This window comes from Aulonocara stuartgranti (genome assembly GCF_965226115.1).
Source record: "Aulonocara stuartgranti genome assembly, chromosome: 20".
Classification (NCBI taxonomy): domain Eukaryota; kingdom Metazoa; phylum Chordata; class Actinopteri; order Cichliformes; family Cichlidae; genus Aulonocara; species Aulonocara stuartgranti.
In genome coordinates, this window is record NC_138956.1 from 24590599 (window position 1) to 24618234 (window position 27636).

Here is a 27636-nt window from a genome sequence, read left to right on the forward strand (position 1 = left end):
ACTGGCGAGGTCCCGTAGAGGTGGATTCAGTTGGGTGTTTTGCTCTCAGGTGATACGCCAGTGATGAACTGCTTCTGTGGTACTTGAATTCAGCGTTGCAAATTGTGCATCTTACTCTCGTTTTGTCCAACAAGCCATCAGGCAACTTCTTAAAGAGAAACTTTCCACCCAAAAGTCCGCCCTCGTCCATGCTTGCGTGTGTTAGCTAGTGTTAGCTAGATAGTAGCATGGTGTCACTTCTTCTTCTTCTTCTAATCATTTCTGTCAGGCCAAACGCCAGCATAGCACACTGTTGCCCCCTCCTCCAGAGGTGCTCATGAATTTAAAGGTCTTAGATTACAGGAAATTAATAAAAAAAATAAAATCAGCGTTAAATTTTTTTAATGCATTAAACATTTCGCGTTGATCTTAACAATTAACGCGATAATTTTGACAGCACTAATCTATATCTATATATATCTACCGGTATATAGATATATATAGATATATATTAGGGCTGCCACAAACGATTATTTTGATAGTCGACTAGTCACCGATTATTTTTGCGATTAGTCGACTAATCAGATCATCATCCATTAGATGTAAAACTACAGCTTATTGCACCAGCAGCATCTGCTCTTATATAACTATCATTAGCTTACAGCTTTAAGTGTTTAAGGTCTGTGCTAACTAAAAATAAAGACAAGATGATAGTTTATTAAATTTTAATGAAATTTGCAGATTGTTTCGGTGAAGTTTAATAAACTCCTTGCTATCTAAAATATAACAGGACACTGGAGTATATTCTGGAGCATCTCACACTTCTGATAATCAGCTGTCTGCTTGACGTTTATTCAGCTGTGTAAAAACTATAACTTTAATCTCAGACAAACTGATTTACTCAGGAACAAATAAAATACTAAAAAAAAAAAAAAGCCAAACAATAACATTTTAAGTTATCTAAGTGACTCATATATATTTAACCTGAGTAGCGAAAGACGGCGGTGGGTTTGAAAACGATTTGCGGGGAGTCCGGTGTTCTCACGGCGCTAGTGAGCCTAGCCCCCGGCTCGCTAACGAGCTAGTGGGTAACAGATGTCTCCGAAAACGTGGGAGCGCTTTTGAAAATATGTGGTGTCCTGATAAACTGAGCAGATATTTGAGGTTTACCAGCTACATTCTCGCCTGAAAATATGTTAAACGTTTATTTTGTGACCCAGAAAGAATAATAAGAGTAACATTAAAACTAACTAGCTGCCGCCATTGTTGGAAACTGCGCTGGGCCGCGCTATGAATTCTGGGACACAGCTGCTTCTTCTTCTTCTTCGGGGTTTAACGGTAGCTGACATCCTTGTACATGCAATGCTGCCATCTTCTGTTTCAGTCCGTTATTACACTCTTAAATCCTGCCACTTATTCCTGCGTCTTTTGTGATCGTACAAAGTTTCAAACGACGCGTCGACTATTAAATCAGTCGTCGACGATTTTGATAGTCGACGTAATCGTGACTAGTCGACAAATCGTGGCAGCCCTAATATATATATAGATATAGATATCTATATAGATATATATTTCCCCCTGCTTTGGTTTAAGAGACATCAAATTGTCTCTCAAGACATCAAATCAAGTCCAGTGGCTATGTTCATAGTGGAAGTGAGGCTTGCTCACCCAGGATGAGGGTGACCCAGGTCATCTACTAGCTAGGGGTTAGTGGTTCAATCCCTGGCCATTCTACTCTGCATGCCAACTTGTCCTTCGGGTAGACACTGGACCTCATTCATTGGAGTGTGAATCTTAGAAAGATAGCACTCGGGCAAAGAAGATTTATTGTATGAAAGTGCCTTGAGTGGTCAACTAGAAAAGCACAATATAGGAACCAATTCATTACTGCTTTGTGAGTTTTACTCTTAGATTATGAGGCTATGACTTTAACATCTTCTAGCAATCCGTTGCCTGCTGAACCTTTTTCTAACCTCTCAGCCTCTCTGTCTTCTCATCCCAGAAAATCACAATCTGTGGGAGCTGCTGAAATCTTCCCACTTAGTGTGGGAGACATGCCATTGTGCCTGCTATGCCCACTGACCTAATTCAGCTCAGTGCCTAATGCCATACCAGTGAAACTTGGGGTGCCGCTAATTGTTAAACAATAAATATTTTCTACAGTAGGTTAAAAAAACTGATGGGTTGACAAAGAAAATGTGATTGTTTCTCATTACAGAGCATGATGAGGAGAAGATGAATATAGATTTTTAAGCTGTAGCCAGATGCTGCTGTATATGATTGGATAGCTGTTGATCCTTGTGTACTTTTGTGTGTGTATGACTGCGTGCATGTGGAGATGTGTGTGGGTTAATAAAGCCTGTGGTGAAAATAGAATTGGGCCCTCGTTACTGTGTGATTGTCAGAGACTGAGATCTGCCCTACTGTCGATCCCAGGGCAGCTGCTGTTATACTCACACCAGTATTTTCTCTCTCTGCTTTTTTTTTAAATTTCCTGGTTTGTACATTTGGGTTTTTATCCTTTTATAGTGTTGTTTCAACCAGTTTCTTATATCTAGAAAAGTAAATACTTTTTTTATAGTTATTTATAGCTTTAATTTTCTTTTTTGAACATGTCACCTTCTTTATTTCAGTCCCTCTGTGTCCCAGCTGCAACATGTATTTAAATTCTGTCTTCATCTATACATTTCTATCTATCTTTGTTTCTTTTTTTTTTAATGATTAAGTTGATTTCTGAAAAGTAGATCAAGGTCATAGCACATATTGGTATGGCAGAGGGAGAAATGAGACAAAGCAAAATTCCTTTGTTTTCTTAGCCTTGCTATTTTTCTACAAGACAATGTGTTCCTGTCCAAGCCAAGAATTTAAGTGGCTCTGTGGCTCAAAGTTCATTATAAATCTAAGAGTCGTTTAATGAGAGCTTGCTGCTCTCTGGCTGAGTCGTTCAGGGTAACACGGTGGAAATAAAACCAGTATTATTCTGAATGAGACAGTGAAAGAAAGTTATACAGACACAGACAGAAGGAAAGGAAGAGAGTGGGTATAATGAAGGCAGAAAAGCTAAGAAATGTGATGGTGACATAGGAAATAATGAGGTACACCACCCAAACTGGATGTCTTGCCACGTCTTGGTGGGGAACTGGGCGGGTGGTTGGTTGAAGTTATCAGAGTGGCGCTGTCAGCTCTTCCTTACCCAGGGTTGCTTTGTGGACAGGAGAGCTGATTGAGTAGCTGTCTGAGTGGGGAGACTCTGCTGACTGTGAGCGATCCATCTCTGGGATGATGGGTAATAAATGACTCTGTGGGGGTCGCCTCGGGGCTGAAGGTGATTGACAGGGTAGCTACGTCTGTGCATTTTCCTTGTGCGTGTTTGTGTATATTTTGAACCTGAGTGTCTTGGGGTCTGGGGAAAATGGAGAGAGGAGAGAGTTATGAGTTATTTTCTCGGAACTTTGAATTAGCACGGTGAAAATTTGAGATGTCTATCTCGAAGGTTTGATTTATGGAGAGTAAAGAAAATGTTTTGCTCTGTTTTTTGTTTTCAGTGGTGGAAACAAGCTTCTGTACTAATCTCAGTATCCCTGGTGAAAATGAGCACATCTAGCACATTATACTACGGTTTGTGCTCACACCCAACTAGGGAGACAGAGACACAGCTTGAAAGGTACAAGTCCAACTCAAAATCATTAAATTTTGCTGCCATGCAACTTTTAAAATGCTCAAAGCATCGCATCATCAGTTGTTGATAACAAAGCAAATAGCAAAATGTAGTGTCCCTCAGCTAAACCATCTTTGCCCCACTGTTTCTCACTTTGCATACTAACTCATTCTACTGATGTGGCCTAGTCTGATTAGATATGTAATTTTATTTTATCTTTTTAAGTCTGAAAATTAGAACTTAGAGAAAGTTTGGAAGTTTAAGGCTTCAGCCGTACAGGCCTAATGACCTGTCGGCTACCCCGTGGCAACCACTGGATGTTGGATAAAAATGTTTGTCCACAGACAATTTGCTGAGTGGTTGCTGGAGTTTGCTAGCAGTTGCTAGGTAAAAAAAGGTCACAAAGAGGCTGCTACAATCCTCCTGATTGCTTTAGTTGCTAGCATATTGTCACAGTGGCTGTAGTTTACACAGAAGATCCCAGCTTATCTGCAAACACCCCCCGACTGCTTGTAAGGTGGTAGTTAAACTGAAAATTGTGACAAAAACTAGAAATGTCGCATGTACAGCGATGATTAACATCTATGTTTTTTTTATTAATTTATTTTAAATCCCAATTTTCTGTTACTTTCTTATACATTATGTTCATTTCATCATCCACCTGAGAATACAATGTTACGGTCTCCATTTGAATTTGTTTCATGTGCTACGGTCAACCTACATCTCCTGTATGTAACTTAACAGTCACCAGATTTGTATCCATGTTATTCGGTATTGAAAAGAAATATGTCTGCAGCATTGAGCATTAAAAGCAAATATTGAAAGCTTGCATTGATTCTTGACCTTGTTTACTTAACGTTGTAAACACACCTTAAGACTCATAATTTGATTAATTGTCATACAACAGAGACAATCTAACTACACAAAAGGCAAAAGCAATCAAACAAAGACTGATACACATTGCTGTGACGTGCTAATACAAGAAATACATTCCTTAGGTTTTTCTCTCATGATAGCATCACAATCCCGGACGCTTACATGCTTCCTGCTGATTAAAATCAAAGTGTCAGTATACGTACCTAAAGGTATCCGAATATTTCTGTGTATAAGGTACACGGCAACCATTAACTTTGTGTAGGTGTATACTGTGAAGCAGTATTTTGAAGTTACAACTCAAAGTCCTCACAGTCCTAAGCTGAGATTGCATTACATCACAACCATGAAAGAACAGGTAAGATTTACAGTGACTAATTGTTGGTTTTGCTGGGACAGGTTGCCATGTTAACGCACAGCCTTCAGGGTGTAGCAGTAATAATGTTCTCATATAATTTCTTTCTAATCGTGCTGTTCATTTATTCTTCAGTTACTGTGTGGGGAGCAAAGGAAATTAATGAGCTCATTATTCTCCTTTGTGTTTTTACAAAGTTCTCACTAAATTAGATAGATACATTATTAATATTGTCTCTTGAGTCCAAATCAATTAGGTGACTGCCTCAAAAAGGCGATTTTGTTGATTATCTAACTCTAACCCTTGTCTTTCGAGTTGTGCGCTGTGGGCAAAGTTTCCTGTGTTGTGGGCAAACTGTAAGATTATATGCTGAGATTCCGGGATTCCACAGTGACACATAATCATGTCATTTTGGCCCCGGGAGGAGCTGTTAGTATCAGGTTTGTCAGGTGAGCAAACAGGTGCAGGTCCTCTAACACCACTGGGAAAGGACAGGTGACTGTGCGTGTTTTGGTATAATGCAGGTTTGGGCTTTTAAAGGGCTGGTTAGGGTGTGTATGTCTGTGTTTGTTGGCCACAAAGAGTAGTCTCAGTTGCGTGCGCGCACACACACACACACGGCACTCCGGAAAACTGGGAGGGCAGGATTTATTTTGGTTTAAACACTGCTGTGTGGATGACTTTTACATTCAGTTGCTCTTTGGACTTTGGATATCTGACACGGAAAGATAGGACGCAAGGTAATGTATTTATGGCACTCTTGGCTGTTTGTGTGTTCCTTTATATTCTAAGTATTTGTTTTAGTAATGGCTTGAACACTGTTATGTGATATAATTAGACTGAATGAATTTGCTTACATATTTTCCTGTGTACTCATGTGAGGTTTGTGAGATTTTAATTAAGGAAAAAAAACGTGAGTGTCAGCTCCTTACTCGCTCTGCTGTGTTGTCAAGTTTCTTTCGGTGTTAAGCAGTTTGACATGAGGGCCAGGTTTGGCTCTCAGGTAACCATAGCTACACTGAGTTTCCATAGGCACCGGCCCTTATGCCTCTGTCTTGCACTGTTGTTTATTTTTCCCAGCAAAGACCACAGCCAGTCTTGGGTCAAAGTGTTCTTCATCAGGCAGTTATTTGGCTGAAGGACTTTTCCTCTGACTCAGCCCGCAAGTCATCTCTGATTTAGAGATGGCATTAGCTGAAACCACTGTGAAGGGCCTGCAGTTTTTCTTTTGCCAGGGACCGGATGCAAAGATAGTCTAACTAAATTCAAAATCTACCTACTGTAGGCACTGATCCGCAGTCCTCAGTGTGGAAAACGTGTTCTCCATCTATTGTACGGAGCTGAGGGAGCTGTTTGCTTTGTTCCCCCTGCCCTGCTCTTATTCCACTGGTGCAAAGATGGTGGGAACACCTGCAGTGTGCCACATGAGGCAGACAGCATAACAGGACTCATTACTGACAGAATTTTTTTCCTTCCACTGCCTGAAGCGCAGCTGAAAAACACCAAATTAGATGTGCCAAGGCTCTTGTGGGGGCTCGGTGCAATTTTAGGCTGTAATCCAGTCGAGCAAAAGTTGGTGTGACTTGATCGAATCCATGAGCCTGAAGGAACAGAGCTGTGTGGCTGTAGTATGCATAGCTATTATCATAATCTACTCTGGGGCTGCACTTTTTGTCCCCCTTCCGATAATAACGGCGCAAAAAAGGCTGTTGTGGTATGTTCAAATGAAACCTCGTAGAGTGCATATGGTACAGACAAATGCACGCTCGCAAACAATAGCAGTGCAAACACTCTGTTTCTTCTCTCTTGACTGGACTTCAAAGAGTTGGCATTCATAGCATATCTTTGTCAAAATGTAATGGAAATATGTGTGTATGTGTGATAACATTACCACCTCGTCCTTTAAAGATTTTTTGCATCGTGTATTTTGCATTTTGAAGTTTTAAAGGCAAATTGATGATCCCGATGGATTTGTGAAAGTGTAAAGGAAACATTTTGCTCTTCACATCTAACAAAAGGCCAAAAGCGACCTGACAGTTAACAGTTAACTATATGTAAATGTAAAAATACATGCCTATATAGCTAAAGCCACACAGAGCACCACAGAACTCAAACCATGTCGATGTGGCACCCAAATACATTGCTCTTGTGGCTTAAAAATGCACTGTTGCACAAAAACCTGCAGCTGAAGTAACCATAGTGCTAAACACGCACAGGGCCCAGCTATTTTAGAAATATTTGTGACTTTTTTTTTAAAATATAAAACTTTAGATGAAATCCTTCCATTTTTGATTTGATTGACTTTGTTGAGATAAACAAAAACTGATAACATTGAGGGTCTTGGAAGTCACTTAGCTGCTTTAAAAAGTGCACAATGTATGTCCAGTCAGCATCGACAGAAAATTAGATTTATCCAGTCAGTTACAGGTCTGAGAGTGTGAAGAGAAACCAATTTGCAGGCTCTGCAGCTCTCTGCTGCCTTAGGCCTTGTATTAGGATTGATGCTGCAGAGTTTCTTTTGGCCCCAATGCTATCTGTCCGAGGGCGACGCCGTGGAGCACACCAAGTGCAAGGTCATTCACCCGCAGTAGTCACCACGCACCACTGCATCGCTGTCGCAGGATTATTCCTTGTGTTTAGATGTGTGTTATTATATTGATCAATACCTAAGATTGTCTTTCTTCTTTTCCTCTATATATAGATCTCCCTGCCTCCCCTCTGCAGTACCAGTGTGGATCAGTGGACTACCTGTGTTCTACAAGGCTCATAAAGAAAGGTCCGACCCCCAGACCATGTCACGACAAGCCTCCAATCAAACCGCGGCCTCAGCCCCCCACCTCGCCCAGAACACTAACCGCTCAGAAACCTCAAGGTAAAAATCCAGTGACACACCACAGCCCCTTGAAGGCCAGTTTTGACATCGGTGCTGTCATTATAATTGAAAGGTGCTGCAAGGTTGGACCCCTGCTATCGAGCCGTGATTTATTCTGCTCTGACAAAACACTTTTCTATAACATGGGACGCGTCAGCTGCCTGACCTCACTCTGCCACTCACTGTGCTCAGTAGGTCACCTCTGCAAGAGCTGCTGCTGCTGCTGTAAAGCAGGGCAGTGTCTCCCAAGTGTTTGTGATCGGGCACCATTTGAAGAATGCTAAATATGAACATGTGTTGTGTTTAGGGAGTCGCTGGGAAACATACTAGGACACACCACAGACCTGTCCCCAATTTTAAAAATGCTCTGAACTATTCAAAGTTTTGGCAAGAGAAATTCTTGCTGATCATTTAAAATTGATCATTTGATTAGCATTTTTATCAGGAAAGATTTCTGATCAAGGAAAAAACAAGGTTTTATAAAGCGCCACAGCCGCCCTTTAGAATACCTTTGATATTTCAAGATCCTCTCATTTTTTCATGAATTGATACTGGTGGTAAAGATCATTGGCTGAAAATGGCTGAACTTGGACTGCAGTGCTGAAAACAGTCACACACAGCTCAGAGGTTCATGGGTTAACACCAGATTTGCTGGCTAGGAGTTTCAAACCTGTTTACATTTCATATTCTTGCTTTAAAGCTGCTTGAAATCAAATATCAGTTAGCTGATGAAGAGTCAAAACATATTATTCCATGTACTTGTCTGCACATAAAAGTGTAAATATAATACATGTTTTGTTTTTTTAAAAATGCAAGCGATATTAAAGAGGTTTAGCAAATAGAACTAGTCGTACTGTGCTTTGACTGTCATTCGCCTGACTTATGAGCTACTTGGGCACAATTACAGTTTCTGGTACTCTATTTGAATGCATACAGTACTTCCCACCTGACAGGATGAACTTCCTCACTGACATCTCCGAGCTAATCCAACGGGAGGGAGAATTGAATTGAAAGGGAAGTCGTAATTCTGTCAGTTTTTGAGCAGAGAAGAATCTAAAACTGGACGTAGATCTCTCTGGCCTAAAAGCTTTGGTGGTGCAGAACATGCTGAATCACTTAACTGATGAATTATATGGCAGAAGCAAGTAGCACTTTCCCTTTTTTCTTTTTTCGCCCTTTTTTATTGGATTGCTCTTTACAAACGTTGTGAGTTTTTTTGCAGCTACAGTGAACAACATTAATAATAATGGTTTAAAATAATGGATCAGTTAAACTATTAATTAAAAAATTAATTTGCAAACATTCATTAATTTACAGTTTAACTGGTTGTCCAACTGTTTGTTGGTGATGCTGTATCCTCTGTTTCCCACTCATACATAAAATGCTTACTCCTTACTTTTATTTAACATACTCAATATTGGCTGAAAAAGAAGTATATAAAGTAAAGTTGTTGCCTTTCTGATGAACTGATGAAACTGAAACATCTTTATATGTTATCATCCTCAGGAGACAGCTCACCGCACATAAACACATGCACTGTTACTACTGCATAAAGAAAAGTCTGCTCCTTTCTAATCAGCAGTGGCCCACACAGATGGAGGAAGTGCTGAAATTAACAACTGTAACATATCAGCACATTTCCTGGTTTCTGACAAAAATGCTTCCTAAAATGAAATGTATGAAAAAAAATTCAGATATGTCAGTAAAGTTGGCCTATAATGTAAGTGTTTATTAAGTGTAGCATATATTTTTAAGAGAGCACTGTCATTTTTGCACTTGCTTTTTTTTTCCTTCTTCTTTTCTCATCTTTCTTGAGCCACAATGGCTTACGCACATGCTCTCAGCATCCTGTTCAGAAATAAGGAAGTTGCAGATCGCTGACGCTCAGAGTTGATTTCGTCCTGCCCCACTGCGCTGCTACGTTTCTGTCTCTTCTGACTTTTTTTTTTGTATTTTCTGTGTTTTATCTCAAGTTTTTACTAAGTGAACCAGCGACACAGCTATGGAGGTTTTCTCCCTTGGATTTATTCCTGTTACCTGATTGCTTTTGTTCTTGTCTGGAGCCTCATGCTTCTCTTTTGCTCTGCTTTTCTTGTTTTGTCTGGACTCGCGCATCTGTAGTGCCCCCTAAACCTGCGCACCTGCTCGCCCTTGGGCAAGACAAGAAACCTAAGAGGATCCCACCGGCACCCTCCAGGCCTCTGCCAGCACCCCCTCTTCCACCTAAACCAAAGCCTACGCTAACCCCTCCTGGCCAGGGAGCACAGCCGCAGAGAGAGGCACAGAAAGTTGGGCTGCTGATTGAGAGGTTTGAAAATTCAAGGTAAGCTGAGAAATGTAGACTGTTGGCTTTAGACTGAGACCGGTTAGTTTGGCAGATTTATCGTTTGTCTTCTAAAAGAAGTTTCAGGTTAGCCTTTTTTTTTTTTTGTAGCAGTTTAAGATGTGGGCTGGTTTTTCAGTGAGACGTAGATACAAGGAAACAAGAAATTAAAGTTTTGCTGTGCAGCCCCAAGTATTGATCCTTGATGTAATACACATCTGTAAAGGTGATGTGATACTAAGTTTTTCTTTGTTTTTATTTTTCCAGGGTCCCCATCCTTGGGGTGCTTCCACGCTCACAGCTGCAGCTGTGTCTGAGAATGGACAGTGCACCAGATATCACTTCCTGCAGCCAGGACACCACGGCAAAGGTTGCAGGAGACTCCTTCCCTGTGGATAAACCTGCGCTTGGCAACTTTGAACGGACTGACGACGAGACTGATCTCTCGCGTCTGGCTTCCATGCGCATCGACGGCACCGGTGATCCTGTGATGGATAGCTGTGCAGTGAATGACATCACACAGAACGATGGCTGCCTCAATGACGTGGGGCGGGATGAAGGTTCATCCCACAAACTTCTGGACAATCCGGACTCCTCAGAGCAGAACGGGAAGATTCCCAACCGGGACAGTGGCATTGACAGCCCGTCGTGCACCGTGGAAGGGGAGGTGTTCCCTAATGAGGATGTCATTGACGAGGAGGATAATTACGACAGCGTCACTGAGACAGAGAGTGTGTCCTGCTGCGTTACACTGGACAACAAGCGAGACTCAACGCAGGATGAGGACAGTGACTTAGATGAGGGGAGCAGTGGGGAGATACACTCTCTGACAGACACACAGATCGGGTATCTCACAGATACACACTCGGAGGCGCAGAAAGTGAGTACCTCCCTCGCTCACCATCAGCAGGTCATAAACACACGTACCAAAGACCGTAACTTTAAGTCTGAATACAGACACCGGCTCGCTACAGCCTCCACCGTTCAGTTCAGGTGATGTGTGGTAATTTTGAGGAATTCTGATAGCTTGTTGAAATCGAAGCACACGTCCCACGAGTTTAAAAGCTTCATCTCAGCCTGCCGTTCGTGTAATGGAAAAAAGTAGCGTGTGTCTATAATTATCTGAGCCTCGGTGAACACTTTCAAAGAATACTTCTGCATGAAACGTTAGATGCTATTACAGCCTCAGTTTGCCAGTCACAAATGACTTGAGCTGTAGCTAAAAGGGACTCTTGTGTTACATATTTTAAAAAAGCTGAATAGCTGCCCAAGAGCAGTAACAAAAGCATGTTTTGATTGCCAGATCAAAGACTGCACAGACAGAGTGTTCCTACAGTTGATCTAAAATGTCAGCTTTCTCCTCTTCTTCACTTGTGTCCCAGTACAGTATCGATTGTAAACAACACAGGTACCTCAGATAGTTCTCATACCCTTCCTTGTGGTCTAAATGTGTGGTCAGTGCTTCCTGTTCTATCCAGCAGCTTGTGAAAGTATCATAGTACAACAGTATCACAGACATGAAATATACTAATATTGGAAAAGAAGAAGTGATCGTGAAGGTGATGACAGACGAAGCTGTCCAATGACTCCTACTCGGGCTAAGTCCAGAAATGTTAGACATTAGGAACCGATAGGAGTGTTTTAAGACAGTAGATTTATGTGGCATTGCACTCATGAATGTCAGCAGTAGTTGTTCCCCTCAGTACTGTAAAACATGAACTATCTGCCCACACCCGCAGCCTTTTGGGGAAAAGGTATCTGTGCTCTTCAGCGCTTCCTGATCCCAGCATCGCTGTGCAGAGGAAGGGTGTGTTGATCTATGTGTGTGCATGTGTGGTTGTTAGCCTTTCTGTGTCTACATGAATGTGTCTTAACAGCACAGCTGACATGCTGATGGCTCTATAATGACAACCTTTTGACAGAGGATGTGGTTTTTTTTAGTGTTGTGAGGTGCAAGAGTGACTGAAAACAAGTTCTGCTGACTTTGTGTGCCCTCTTCTTTGCACACAATGAAAACTGAGTTTCACTTTTGTTCACATAGTAATATTTGGCATTGTTAGATTTCCTTACAAAGCATAATCTCTGGTGAGTTTTCCCCTGCCATCTGTGCCAGGGTAAGAGTACAGAGGAGTGACATATTAATGGAAAAACCCAAGCTGAATTATCTTAGTGAGATCTTAGGTCATCAAAACAACTTCAGTGCACACTGGTATTGATTCTCCATGTCTCTGGAGCTCAGCTGGAAGGATGGAGCTGCTCTGATGGTGACTGTGAAGGACATACCACATGTGCAACATCATTTTTATACTAACCGATTCAGTATTCCTTCCTGCTTTATGAGTAGGAGTATTTTCATCCATCAGCGAGAACAAAGCTTTAAGATCCCTTTACTGCAGGGTCAAGGTTTCAGGTTTTTTTGCACAGTCACAATCTGGGAGGCAAAAAACGACTCCCCATAGCACAAATTCTATAATTTTTACATCAAGACTTGGTTAAGCTCAGGTTTGGGTTCGGCTTAAATGAATGTGATGCTGCTTGTTTTAATTTGAAGACAGCTATTGCAAAACCCGCATTGTCGCAATAGGCTAAGTGTTTTGTGACCTCAGTGTGTGTTGAACCAGTGATACAAGGATGAACTACTGCAGTGTTTTTATGTCATTTCATCTCATCAAGTCAAAGCGAAAGAGAGAGGAAACCGGGCTCTTCAATTTCACCGCAGCAGCTATTAGCACATCTCATAATTTACTGCTGTTGAACTAAACCAGTGACTAAAATAACACATTCTGAATGTCAGTTTACAGTAATCTGCTGCAGACGCTGCTGATAGTTGCCTCAGCCACAAGCATAAATATTTTGGGCTTTTACATAAGTCCAAGATCCCCTTCAGACACTTCTGTTTTTCCTACAAGCATTGCTGCTACTTCTCATCAAGCCAGCCATGAGCTCTATCTGTTGATGCTTCAAAGGCTGTAGGGGTGCTGCAACAGCTCCAGCAGGAACTGGGTGTGAGGTGGGTTACACCCTCACCGGTCATCACAGGGGTGACACATGGTGAGACAAACACGGGGTTTGAGTTTCCGTATCGCCTAGTAGTGTTTTGAACGTTGGGACGTAAGCGGCAGTGATGTGACAAAATAATCGTGTATGTACATGTCGCGAATTGATACTAAAGGTGAGCACAAAGGATGTTTCTCCCTTTACCACATGGATGTGAAAATGGAATCCTAGTGTCACACTCACGTGAGGTTAAACTTTAAATGAAGAAGTAACACAGATATTTGAATTTTAAGGAACTCAATAATTGGTCTCTCTCTGCCACACAGTTTGGTTATAAAGCCGATGCACGTGTTTGTGTGCTAAAAAGAGAGCAGCTATCCCATGTTAGTGGTTTCATACAAAAAGCACAGTGAATAACTGCGGGGTAAAAAAGGGTAAGAATGAATAAATAAATACAACTATATATTACGAATGTTGTTTAGTGTTTACAGAAAGTGTAACATAAAGGTTATTCAGGTAGGAAGTAGTAACAGTGGTTACTTTAACACTGAATAAAAATGCTTCTCTGGCAGTAGCTGTGCAGTGTAACCTGTTGGGTGGCTGTGGTGAATTATATCACATTATATTGCAAAGATCAATATAGATAATGATCTTTGAACGTATGTTTTTGTCACATTATTATTTATAACTTAAAGCACAAGGTGTCAGCTTTCTTTCACCTCTGACTACTGTCTGAAAACTTCTCAAATATGGTGGAGTTGGCGTGTATGTTTGTCTTCTTTTGCCTTAGATGTAATCTTTTGCTGCTTTTCTGTTTCCCCTCAGTGCTCAGAAGCTCAGAAACTCCTGAATATTGCCAAAGAGCTTCTCCAAACTGAAGAGGCCTACGTGAAACGACTCAATCTCCTCGACCAGGTAATGCTTTCCTTTCGTATGTGTCTCTTTATCTGTTACTGGCTTTGTGCGAGGTTTTTCTTGTATCCGGTTCAATTTTCTGTTGCCTAGTAGTGCTAGTGTTGCTAGCGATTGAGATTACAGCTAATCTGGATTAATGCTGGGATTGAGATCCACTATACACCAACCCTCTGCTGGCTTGATTACTTAGAGCGCTCTAAGTGCTATCTTGTAAGATGTAATGCACCTCTGTTTGTGTGCATGTGGACTATATTTATGAATGTCCAACATAAAGAGTGCTTCGTCACCGCAAGCCTGAGTGTGCATCGTGTGTGTGTTTGTTAAAGGAGGCACGTAGGTTGTCGTGTGTTGCAAACCACGCAGTGATCTATATTTCTGTCTAAATTCTGTGAACAGAGCGTGTGTTTCCTGACCCTTGGCTCTATTTATGACTAGACAGCTATTTTTTGATATAGCTGTCTACCCTTGGTCGTTTAAAAAAATCATATTTTGTATCTACCAGTGAATATAGTTTGTGTTCTTTCAGAGAAAACATTTAGAACTTCAGAAGAGACTTTTGATAAATCGCGCTGTTAAAAAAAAAAAAAAGATGTGAACTCAGTGATCTTACTTACTTACTTGACTTCTGCCCAGCTTCTAATTTTACAAGGTTATTTTCTAGATTAATCTATTGGACAATCTCCTCTATAAAATAAGCCTTTGTGCCAGTTTGCACTGGCCAATCTAAAACCCAGAGATGTTCTATATTAACGTAACTTAAAATAATGAAGTGAAAGGACCTCAGGAACACAAAATACTTGGCTGATGTTCAGTCGCAAACCAGTCATTGCGGCTCTTAATTTTTATCACCCAGTTAGACCTCACACTCTTGGCTTCTTTGTGTATCTGCAGTTTTTTCTCTACCTGCAGCGTGGTGTCGCATCTATGACGAGTGCTCACTGCCAGTGGTTAAGTCGCCTTCCTCTTTGTTGAGCTCATGTGGTAGAGTTGACGATCTCTGCCCTATCACAGAGCAGCTATGGTTTATTTGTTACTGAAGGCAGAACGCTTTTATGGTTAACTTCCTGTTTTTGTCTTACAACTTTCACATGAAACTTGTTTCCGTGGATACATCAGTGCATACCGGTTACTGCGATTGTCAAGGAAGCAAAACTGGATGCAGTGATTTGGACTTTATTACAAGCGTCATGGCGAATGATGTGCTCGATTATTAAGCTGAACCTGCACATAAAGAATCTGTCGCTGATGCTCCCCCAGTGAAATCAGTCGATCTGTAATAGTGCTTAATTGGACAGAAACATTTTTAAGCCAACAGTATTGATAGTCAATTATTGATTCGTCAGTCATTGAGTGTCACATTTCCACAAAGTTTAAAAACACACAAGAGAATAAGCGCAATATAGATATCCTGAGATTTTGCATGCAGTTGCCTGCTGGCACTCCCACATCAACTTCACTTCTCAAACCTGGAAGTTTACAGCGCGTGTCTATGTACAACCAACAGTCAACCTCCCCAACCTTTGAATACTACATTCCTCATCATGCATTCTATGACATCATTCATTAGACCTTTTGTTCCTTATTTCTTCTTCTTCCTTCCTTCCTTCTACATACTAAACATTTAAATACCCACAAACCCACCGCATTAATAGCCGTTTACCTTGGCCTACTAAATCATCTTCAGCGAGTTGGTGCTCCAGGCGTGAAAAAGCATCAGTAAAGTTTAGATTATATAGTGTAGTTTATCTGGTTTTTAGCAGATCTGCAGAAAAGTAATCTTAGCTTGATGTCATTCACACTTAGATATACATATGACAACACGGACATTTTTCTGCCTGAGCTTACATACCTGTTACTTAAACAGAGCCGAGCTGAGTCGAGTTGTGTTCTTAGCGTGAGTTTTTATATACAAATATCTTCTCTGCAGGTATTTTGCACAAAGCTCACCGAGGCTGGAATCCCTCAGGACGTCATTACTGGGATCTTCTCCAACATCTCTTCTATCTACTGCTTTCACGATAAGTTCCTGCTCCCTGAGCTCAAGACACGGATTACTGATGAATGGTGAGGACTAAACACTCGGCATTTCGGTGGCTTTCCTTAAGTATCGGTGTGAAGAGATGAGCCGTTGGGGGTCATTATTGTCAGGTTTTCAGCGGTGTCTGATTTTAGCTTGTGTGTATTTATGCGTCTCATAAAGACTTACAGGTTGAGGGTATTTTTTTTCTCCTTTTTTCCCACAATAAGCAGGAAATCTGCTTCCAGTCTGTGATATTATGCCAACATCAGCCACCCTTGGTAGATAATGACTCCTCTGGAGACCTGTCACATAATGGCTCCCCTCACATTAACTCATTAAAATTTATTGGCTGAAATAAACTTGAAAAAAACAAACAAAACAAAGGACATCAAGTCAGAAAAGTGCACCTTAGGAAGAAAATTCATAAGGAGGATTAATTTCTGTAATGCCCCAATAAAATTCTTGAGATTACTCTCATTAGTTATGAGCCTTTGTTTGTGTCTCTTTATGAGTGATGTAATTGCCCCCAGTATTATAGTATTTATGCTTGTGCAGCCTCTCTTGGTTCTAACATGGATCTGTGAAATGAATCTGCTAAAGCAACCCTTTAATTACCTCCTCCCTGCTTTAGTAGGAAACTGTGTGATCTTTTTCCCAATAGGCTTTGGGAATTTTCCCTCAAAGCTGCAACTTGATGTATTTGCATCTGTAGAGCTGTCTATACATTTGCATGAAGAAGTAACTAATCTGCATTTAATTAAAACACTGCAACAATCTTTTGATATAAACCTTGGCGTGGAAATTTGTTTTGGAATCATCCGTTTGTTTGCATGTTCTTGCTTTAGGGAAAACAAACCACGCATCGGAGACATCCTCCAGAAACTGGCTCCATTCATGAAGATGTATGGAGAGTATGTGAAGAATTTTGACCGGGCCATGGACTTGGTCAACACCTGGACGCAGCGATCGTCACAATTTAAGAGTGTCGTTCAGAATATACAGGTTTCTCTCTGCTCCTTTTTTTTCTGTTTTTACATTTTTTCAACAGCATGTATTGGAAAAGAACATCCAATCACACATATCTAAAGATTATTTGGGTTTTATATAGTTTTGTCAGGAATTTTGGGAGTTTTAGCCAAAATTTAACAAGTCTTCTTTCTGAATTAATCAGTTAAAGTTTTGTTTTTTTGTTTCAACCAACAGAAACAGGATGTGTGTGGGAATCTGACGTTGCAGCACCACATGTTAGAGCCAGTCCAAAGGATTCCTCGCTATGAGCTCTTGCTCAAAGACTACCTGAAGAAGTTGCCCGATGATGCTCTCGACAGAAAAGATGCTGAAAGTGAGTTGCCGGGGTTCAGGGGGTTGGGAAGCTCATCATGTAACCGGAAGGTTACCGGTTCGATCCCCTGCTCTGTCTGTCTTGGTCGTTGTGTCCCTGGCAGCCTCGCTTCTGTCAGTCTGCTCCAGGGCAGCTGTGGCTACAACTGTAGCTGCCTCCATCAGTGTGTGAATGTGAGAGTGAATGAATAGTGGAATTGTAAAGTGCTTTGAGGGTCTCGAAAAGCGCTGTATAAATGCAAACCATTATTATTGCTGCTGACTCGCACGTTTACGCTTCACGACTGATAAACTCCAGGTCACAGAGAAATCCACCCAGCTGTGTCTTTGCTTTCCTCAGTAATCTAAAGCTTCATGTAAAACACATTTTAAAGATGCGCTTGTTGTATGAAATACGCCACCCATTGATGAGTATTCAGCTCAAGGCAGACACAGTTTAACTTTACTCAGAAATATGGATTCAGAACAGAAGAATAAATAAATAACACAAGAAAGTACCATTCAGCTAAAGCCCATGAAATCATTAAAGGTCACTAGGGAAAAAAACGAAAAGAACATGAGCAGATTAAACAAAAAAAGTGCAGATAAAGCAAAAATATGTCCTGTCCAGTTCATACAGCAGTGAACACTTGGGAGTTATTCGACTCCATAACTGTACAAGGACAGGAGGGAAGGTGAGAGGAACTGGCCAGTATCTGTTTTCACAGCAAATGTCTTCTTTTCCCTCGACTGTCGACTGCACAAACTGCAAAACCACTCGACTGATCAAAAGGAGCCAAAATTCACTTCACCTTGTGGTAAATGTGAAAACAAGCTGTTTGAGACCACGGGCGCTCTGAAGACATCCCTCTGTGTTTTTCTAGTTTTACTCTGCGCAGCTAAAACCCACTTATGGCGCAGAATGAATATCTTAGTGTTATCACAGTTTTAGAATTACGAAGTGTTGCACTTAATTTCCGTCATATTGAACACTATTGCGTTACATATGTAGGGTTAGATTAGGATAAAACTATGGAGGGGGTTTTTTGCTATAATTTATCAACACTGTGATGATTTGTACACTTTAAGTGTTTGATGGTCTTCTGAGATGATCGGTATACGTGTATAGCAAAAAAAAGTCCTTGTACAAAATAACCAGATCTTATATGATGACAATCATTAGAATAACTAGTTAAATGAATGTGTTATGAAGCTAAAGGTAGGACATAGGCCTCCTACGTCTCTGCATAGATGTTAGTATGATACCACAATACTTCACAAAGGTCAGAGTGCTCCTCATGCTGTTTCAACTACAGCCTGGCAGAAACCGATTACATATATTACATTATCTCATGTCCTCCTACATCCCTGTATCCATTTACCTAATCCCTAACGTCACCACACGGCGTTGTTTGGAGTCTGTGGAAAGGTTTCTCTCATCCTCTCCAGCTGAACAGCAATTTATCACAGTTGTTTTGGCCTCATTTCCCCCGCCTGTGTGTCTCTTCTGTTTATGTAGGTTATGATTAAGATGGCTGACTCAGGTACTCGCAGGCATTAGTACTAGACTCTTGACTGGCTGGAAGCCAGCCTAGAACACACTGTGTGGTTAATGTTAAGAGTATGTGTTTTTTTAAGGTGGTAGTACTGGAACAGCCGCGCAATTGTGTTTGTTAGAGATTTATATCAGTTTCTCTGATAGTCTTAGCATATTAATAAGATGATTTGTTTTTATTAATTCTTGTTACTCACGTATGTGTATTACAGAAGCACTGGAGCTCATTTCTACCGCAGCTAACCACTCCAATGCAGCAATCAGGAAAATGGTAAGGCTTTGCTCGATGCTCTGAGTCATTCTTTTATTTTTATGTTTTTGCTATCTTCTCTTCTATGCATCAACTCTTTCCAGTACTCTACCACTTGGCTGATTAGGAACTAGATAATGTGTTGCCCAATAAGAGAGTAGCTGATGTGGTACAGTCAGTCAGCAGCATTGCATTGGTACAGACAGGAAGCTGCTGTTTCCTGCCTTCTTGTTCATAGCTCGCGGAAGTCTGACTGACTTTTTTAACACCCAACCTCCTCGTATTTTTCCTCTGTCTTGTCGTGATGTCTTTCATGTTCTTTAAACAGCTCAAGCAGACACATGCATCTGTGAATCAATAAAGAATTGTAATATATACTTTCCACCTTGCTGAAAAAGAATGAGTAAGAACTGTATGTGATAACAATATATTACCCTTTAAATGTTTGTGCTGAGCTCCATCTATCCTCTCGCTGTCGAGTATCTTCTCAGCTTTTCTGCTTCCTCCTGTTGCTCTGTGTTTTTAGGAAAAGATGCACAAACTGTTGGAGGTTTATGAGAGGCTTGGAGGAGAGGAGGACATAGTTAACCCAGCCAATGAGCTCATAAAAGAAGGACATATCAAGAAGATGTCAGCCAAAAACGGGACAGCGCAAGACCGATACCTCTATTTGGTGAGATCCCTGTTAAGTTTGACAAATATCAAATAAAGGAAGATTTTTATTTGATCTGTCCTCTTCATCAACTTCATTATTTCTGTCTCTGATCTAGTTCAACAATATGGTGCTATACTGTGTGCCTAAACTCCGACTTATGGGGCAGAAGTTCAGTGTCAGAGAGAGGATTGACATTGCTGGCATGGAGGTATAATGTTGCTTTTCAGCCTATTCTCTAGCTTTTGTTTTTTTCTCCCGTGACTGTTCACTTGTTGCACCAACTGCAAGTGGCATTCTTCTGCTTTTTGACCCCAGGTGCAGGAGAATGTGAAGCAGAACCTTCCTCACACGTTTGCCATCATCGGTAAGCGACGTTCGCTGGAGCTGCAAGCCAGGTAAATATATGCGAAACAGCCTCAGAGCCACATAATATTAAACAAAAATGAAGATGTTATTCTGTAAATAAAGCACTTCATATGGTTTTAGAATGCAAAACTGTGTTATTATTACTTACATGAGTAACAAGTCTCAAAAATATAATCTTTCAACCAATCAAAATCAATAGCTGCTGATGTTAAAGGAAAAATCCAGTGTTTTTAGCCTAGGCACCATTTTCTCCTCTATTGGGATTTAAATTGTTAATAAATACAAAAAAGTCTGGAACGGATCAAATGTTAAACAAGAATGTTACAACCATCAACCGCAAAATGGATCAAATGTAATCCCATCGCAGTTGTCCATTTCAGAATGGTACACTGTGATTTTGTTGTTACTCAGTCATAATTTCACTTAAGCAGAATTACTTAAACCAATAATGTCATCCACTCTGTCTGCAGCAGTTCTTGTCCGACTTCAAAGTGCACTTTTATCGATGTATGATTTCTTCTCCTATTTGATTAATAGTCAATAGGTTTTTATTATCATCCATATGTAGCAAAAAAGCCACAACATAAGCACGCCACTGTCCCCAGAGGTTTGTTTCTGAAAACCTTGCAGGAATTGTATTGCAATTGGATAACCAGAAACTAGCTTGCAGTTACCTTGCCTTTTGATAACTGATCTTTTTATAGGCTAAACTAGACTTTTGAGACATATACATGTTAAATACACATCTTTCTCTGCTGGGATCATTTGCATACTGTTTTAGTCACTTATCTAACCCTATCAGTGGGTTAGGCTTACATACCAGCATTTACCTTTAACACTTTTCTTTGATTTTGAAGAAAAACAACAGACTTAGCTGGTTAGCTTGTGGCCAGCTAACTCTGACTGCTAACTTATCATTAGCCTTAATGTGACTGTAACTAAAATTATTTGTATTTTTCTTTACAAGTATTTAAATTAGCCAGTGAACAAAACTCTTTTGGGAACTTAGCTTATTATTATTTAATGCCCTATTTACTTGTTATTTTCTCATGTTTCCACTCTTTGGGGCTCTGTGTGCACAATGAATTGCGCTTATTTGGGAATATTTATTCAGTCATTGTGATGGCCTGAATTTTCTAGTCGGGTGAAATCATCGAATCATATTTTGCTTTAACTTTACAGGACGGCTGAGGAGAAGGAAGACTGGATTCAGGTAAATTTCACCCACTTGAAGTAGAACACTTGCATGCATATGAAACTGTCTGTGCCTCTCATGTACCTGCAGCATTTTTGGTCTGTGCCTTTGGTCGTTGTGTTTTATTAAAGAAGAATTAGAAGAGATTTCCTCTACAAACTCATGCAGTGTTTGGGAATTATGTTCTCTAATAAAGCCCCTCATTATTGCTCATTTAGCCTATTACAGCAGAGTAAAGCTGATTAATACATCTTGCAGGCTGTAACAGGGAATGGGCAACTGGAGAAACTGCAGAGGGTTTTTTTTCAGTATGTGAAGATTAAGGAGGGGCTTTGGTACCACTCCAAAAGTTTACAGACAGTGGAAAGCAAAAAGAAGCAAAGGTTTTCGCACACTACTAGCCAACTAGTTATCTTGAGACTCCAGCATTAGGACCGTGATACTTTTTAAGCTCTGATGTCATTGCCGCTGTCACTTGTTTGAAGCACAGTCAGGGTAGTCAGCATACCACACATGCTTTCTTTGTTCTTCAGTTAGGCAGGAGAAAGAAAGACGGCTTTCCTCCTTCCCTCTTTCAACTCATAATTATTCCTCCTCTTTCCTGTAAATCTCTTCTGACTCTCAGGTTATCCAGGCCACGATTGAACGACACAAACAAAACAGCAAGACGTTCAAAGCCTTCAACAGCTCCTTCTCCCGGGAAGACGACCATGTGCCGGAGTCACCGGTCAGTCTCACTCCGCCTTCATCAGGCACTTCATTGATCAGTCAGTCGGTCATCCTTGGCAATGAATCATGGGAGACTAGTGGTACACCAAACAAGCTTGTCATAGTCTGGCCTTTGTCTGCCTGAATAGCTCTCCTTCTATGGATGTGGTAGTATCATACAGACAATACGCTCACTTAACCTTCCTGTCATGTTCGGGTACATACAGCTCTCGCCATTTCCGCGTGTAGAGTCTGCAAGTCTCCTCTCACAGAGATCTCTCATGACCTAATAGGGAAAGCCCAACTCAAAGTATATACAAAACTATCATAGATGTGCTTTGACCCACTTTGAGTTGGCCTTAGCTGGACCCAAGCCAAATGTAGTGACACGAGCCAGAGGACCAGATTCAGAAGGTCCAGACTGACACCTAGTGGTAGAGATGGCTGACTGCAAGGTTAAACTACTGTTGCTCACTGTGCATGTCCTCCTCCTCAGGGTTTCTGGTCGAACACATCCATCGACTCTGATGGCGAAAGACTACAAGAAAGGGTAAGATGCTCTTACAGAAAAGTAACACAGTCCTGATCCCTCTATGAGCTCCTGAGTGTGCTGCATAGCTCATTCCTGTAAGAAGCCAGAGAGAGAGAAAAGTAGTTGCCTCTTATTCAGGACATTGTCGATGGTTGTCTAGTGAATGCAAAAGGGAGTGAGACTGACTTTGGGCAGACTCCAAGAGGATGAGTCAAACAAAGTCAAACACTAGTTCCAGTGAACAATGTTTTTTTGTAGTTTTTAGAGTAAAACTACATTTCCAAAAAGGCAACAAGCGTCTCTGAGCTTTAGTAAATTCATGTTTACTAAAAGGGAAAATTAGTCGAAGAATGTCCTTAAAGAAATGCTGCTAGATATAACAATAGTCTCGTTAGCTGTGTTTGTTTTTCAAAGTGTTTTTTGTTATGCTAAAGCATACATTACAGTTAGGCTGAACAAATGTGATGATGCTAATCTCAAAAATCAAAAGTTTTTCTGTTATCTATACAAACAGGGAGAGATTTATTTTACTCCTCATCCCACATATGTAGTATCTATAACAACAATCTGTGTGGATATTTTCGTGTGTCTGAGTGGGTGTATGCCCCCTATCTTTGTTAATAGAAGGGAGAAAAGGGAGACAGAAAGCCAAACAAACACGGGATGTAGCAGGACAAGCTGTCAGACATTCCTTTTGCTTCGCCTGTGCTGAAACTGAGCAGGCTGAAGGCCTTTACACACAATCCTTTTTTTTCCAGAAGAGTTCCAAGAAAAAGGAGAAGGAGAAGCAGACATGTAAAGGCTGCAGCGAGAGCTTCAATTTCACCAAGCGCAAACATCACTGCAAGTCCTGCGGAGCGGTGAGCACAGATGGAACGAGACAAATTTGGGCGTTGTTTTTGGTGGGATGGAGAGAAAAGTGGTGGAACAAGTGGAAATTTTAGACAAATAACTGTCTGCTGTTCGCTCTCTGTCCTTCTGCAGGCCATCTGTGCAAAGTGTTCAAAGATGGACAACAAAACGAGCCGAGTGTGTCCTGAATGTTTCGAAGCCAGCCTCAGCATAGAGAACCTTGGTACTGGTGAACACAGAAGAAAAACTGCACCTGAGGTTAGAACAAAAAAATACAGACACACACATAATGAATAATAGTTTTTTTGCTGCATTTGCTCATGCCAATAGGTTATTGCTCAGTGTTGGCAGGAGCCACACTGTGCTGCTGGCAACAAAGAGTAGAAAGCGCTGCAGTGCCTTTTTACTCCTGTACTGTTGTCTTTAAGTTACTGTGCTGTATGCACACACCGCTACACACGTTGCACACGTACATGTGCAAAGACATTCACACTGAAAGATCAGCTAATCCCTTTTTGATGACTAATATGATAATGAGATCTCGGCTTAAGGCGAATCTGTCGTCTCTGCTGACTCCGCAGTCTGGCGGCTTCAGGTGTCTGTATCCCTGTCCCACTGTCCGTCTGTGGATAGATGTACAGTCGGATGGAGTATTTGCACCTTAAAGCTGACAGGACATTAACCACTTATAGCGATGACGAAACTGTGAAACAGTATTGTGATTCAGGTTCATTCCCTCTCGTGTCTCTGTTGAAGGATCCCAGTGGGGAATCATCTGTAGTGAGATTAGTCACCACATGAGGGAGCTGTAGGCTGTACAAAGGTTAGACAAGGGGCAGCAGAAGCTTTAACACCTGTCCCTGTACAAATCTCACTGTGTCCTACATTGCTGTTACATAAGGATGAACAGTAGAAGAACTGCACTGTCATTCCTCATCAGATTAAGTGTCCAAAATATAATAAATACGTCTTTTACACGTGTTTTTTAAAGCGCATCTTTTTCTGTTTAGTTCAATAATTAGCTCAGTAGTAAAATGAGGAAGTCCTTGATGATTGGTCTCGTGTGTGTTTCAGAGACAGGTTTCTCTAACGGCAGAGAACTGCCTGTTGTGTGGCCACCTCCAAGTACAGGAGAAAGGGAAGAGCTGGATGAAAATGTGGGTTGCTGTGACCAAGGCTGAGCCACTGGTGCTGTACTTACAAAGCAGCGGACAGGTAGGAGTTGGATACATTCAACATGCTTTGAATTATAAAAAAATATTTGATTAACTTTTCTTTTTCCCCTCGTTAGAAATAATTTTGCACATTTTTCATAGATAGGCATCGTATAAATAGAGGACAGTAAATTGCAAAAGTTCATCTACATAGACACATAACCTGAGTGCTTTAGTCACGTCCTATATATCTGCTAATCCTCCTGCTACGCCCATCTGGCTATATATCCTGTCTCCTTCCTCGGATTGGAGCGGGACATCTGCAGAGTGTAGCACCAGGATATATCACTGACTGTGTGCAAGTCAAATCTGTCCAATCCTGCATGTGCCAGGCTGTCCCTGTCACTGTCTGTGCTGTGTAGATTTGGGCCAGGGGATTTGGTTATCCTGAATCTGACCTCAGGTATAACTGCTGTCAGATGTGCAAGTGGGTGTTAGTTGGCGCTGAGCAGATGAAGTCTCTCAGCTCTCAGAGTTGCTGCAGTTCCTTGAAATCTTGGCTGTGGGTGGAGCAATAAATCTCCTTATAACATCCCAATGAGATGTGTAAAACAAGTGGTGTACATGACTGCTTTGAAAAAGATTACCCAAGCATTCTATCTCTGTACACATCATCCATGTCCATATATTTATATATTGTTTAAAAATAATTAACTGAGAGAATTCAGTTCAGATGTTAAATTTTTTTTTTTAAGTTTAAGGATTTGCTGTAAAATGTTATTTTTTTGTCATTCATAATGGCAGAGAAGGAGTCAGCCTGTTAAAGCCTTCCAGGGTTTCATTTCCAAGACTAATATCCCAATCTGACCGCAGAAAGCGGCCATTCCAAAGATTAGGATTAATAGGAGTTGGATGAGCATTTCCTGATTATACAGAAAGAAAAAGGGGGAAGGGAGAGAGGAGGGCTGGGTTTACTGTACATGCCTGTTGGAAAATTTTACAGCTGAAGAGACAAGCTGTCATTTTCATTATTTCTAGTATGGTTCGCTTACCTCAAAGGAAGGCTTGCCCAAGAGAAACCAACTTTGAAATACAATTTTTCTCTGACTGACATGTTTTATATTCATTTTTTACGATTTTTTTGCAGGACTCAAAGGGGTCGCGGCCAGTACCTCTCCCTGGGTTTGAGGTGAGCCCAGCACCTTCTGCAGCTGCTGAGAAAACGGAGGTCAAACACATAATCCGGCTCAGCAACACTCAGCAAACTTTGCTCTTAAGTGCCCAAGATGAAGAACTTCAGGCCAAGTGGGTGGACTTCCTCTCCAAAGCTGCCCGTGGAGAAGCTTCCGCTGAGGCATCGACGAGCCTGACTGAACACAGGAAGAGCCAGTAGTGGACACGTTGGAGACACGGGACTCCCCAACTCTCCTCCCTCCCTCTCCTGTGTATAGAGCACACATTACTTGAAATCACTTTACCTTGGCACTTTTTTATTTTTCCTTATTTTTTTTCTTTATAAAGACCACTGAGTCCTTTGCCACTTCAAACTTATCTTTCTTACCACACAGCTACTTTTTTTCCCCTCTCTCCATCCTTATGTATTTCCCAAACACGCACCCACACACAAGTAAGGACTATCCTACCAAGCAACCAATGCCACTGGTTAGTACATTTTATTTCTCAGTGTTTTTAACAGCTTTGAAGAACCTTGATTTGTAATATAGCTGAAAAAAACATGTTTTTTTTTAAAGATGAAGTTCCTTGTATATCATTCAATAGTGTTGTGAAGCATTAACATTTATACCTCTGTCTTTCCATTTGTTCGGACGTGTGTGTGTGTGTATGTATGTATGTATGCGTGTCTTTGAGCGTGAGTCCCTTCCAGTGTTTATTAAGTATTGAATGTTAGTGTAAGGACCCATGTCACCTCTCTATTGTCTCCAGCAGTGGTGGGTTATTGGGTATTGTACAATATGTATACTATAGTGTGACGTAAGGAAAAAAAAGAAAAAAATAGACATTTTAACTTAAAAGGCACAGAAATGTGTACATTTGTGGCTGGCCACCTGATGCTCCCACTGTCTTACAGACCCTTTCGTCTCTTATGCATTGGTAAAATTCCCTCTCCGTCATTATCGTGGGACTCTGTGACCTTTAATCTCAGCCTGAGTGACCACATTTCACTTCTCTTATCTTCGTGACTCGTCTAGATGAAAGAGTAGTTACAGGGCTTCAGTTCTGACACTGTGCTGCAGGTTCAGTGTCTCAATAACTCCACTTGTACACGTACTAAATAAACCCTTTATGTGTAGGTCTCTCTTTCTCAACACTGCAACCATTTGCCTGCTTCTCTCCCTTTTTGGTGATGTGATGAAAACCAAGTACTGTACTGTAAAACTGTTTCTTCTGCCTTGTCCCCCGTACCCCGCTCCTATCAGCACCAGCCTTTAAGCAAAAGTAGCAAAAAAAAAAAAGAAAAGAAAAGAAAAGCAACATCGGATCTCTTTCTGCATGTAAACTCACTCATATTTATGTACCTTGCTATGAAATCTTGCCCTTGCCCCTCTTTTTATGCTCCAGAATTTGTTCTTGTAGTACTGTAAGTAAGCAGAGTCAGCATTGAGTGTTTTAAAAACATGGTTTGTGCACAGTGGAAAAGCATCATCAATAAACAGACGTGGTTAATTCAGTACCACACTGTCCAGTAAGATATTAATGTCCTGAGTATTGTGTTATTTCTTTTTTAAAAAGGGGGGAGAAAAAAACATATATGAAAAACATATGTTTACAAATGTTACCAATAACACACGAATATCACACAAAATACTGCTAGCACATACACTTTCTGGCCACTTTATTATGTACTCTGTTTAAGTGGTTGTTAACACAAATGTCTATCAGCCAATTACATGTGAGCAACTCAATGCACTGATTTAAGTAGAAATGGTCTAGATAATCTGCTGAAGTTCAACCTGGTTTAATCTGATTTTGAACGTGGTGTGATTGCTGGTCCCAGATGGGCTGGTCAATGTAGGAACTGCTGATCTCCTGGGATCT

General features: G+C 41.0%; 1 protein-coding gene across 2 annotated transcripts in view; it reads left to right on the plus strand.

Annotated features, from left to right (window-relative positions):
* Positions 1-27289, plus strand: part of fgd (faciogenital dysplasia) — a 52914-nt gene extending 25625 nt beyond the window's left edge. The window contains exons 2-19 of one of the 2 annotated variants that reach the window (XM_082518469.1): positions 7567-7737; positions 9859-10060; positions 10328-10940; positions 13883-13972; positions 15900-16036; positions 16838-16994; positions 17196-17334; positions 19080-19138; positions 19644-19790; positions 19888-19980; positions 20088-20167; positions 21321-21351; positions 21959-22060; positions 22538-22591; positions 23332-23433; positions 23558-23683; positions 24500-24640; positions 25727-27289. In XM_082518469.1, the coding sequence (XP_082374595.1) occupies positions 7567-7737; positions 9859-10060; positions 10328-10940; positions 13883-13972; positions 15900-16036; positions 16838-16994; positions 17196-17334; positions 19080-19138; positions 19644-19790; positions 19888-19980; positions 20088-20167; positions 21321-21351; positions 21959-22060; positions 22538-22591; positions 23332-23433; positions 23558-23683; positions 24500-24640; positions 25727-25972 (2690 nt within the window). In that variant the 3' untranslated portion in view covers positions 25973-27289. The remainder of the gene's footprint in view (positions 1-7566; positions 7738-9858; positions 10061-10327; positions 10941-13882; positions 13973-15899; positions 16037-16837; positions 16995-17195; positions 17335-19079; positions 19139-19643; positions 19791-19887; positions 19981-20087; positions 20168-21320; positions 21352-21958; positions 22061-22537; positions 22592-23331; positions 23434-23557; positions 23684-24499; positions 24641-25726) is intronic. The other variant, XM_082518470.1, reaches the window with a different exon arrangement.
* Positions 27290-27636: the final 347 nt, after the last annotated feature.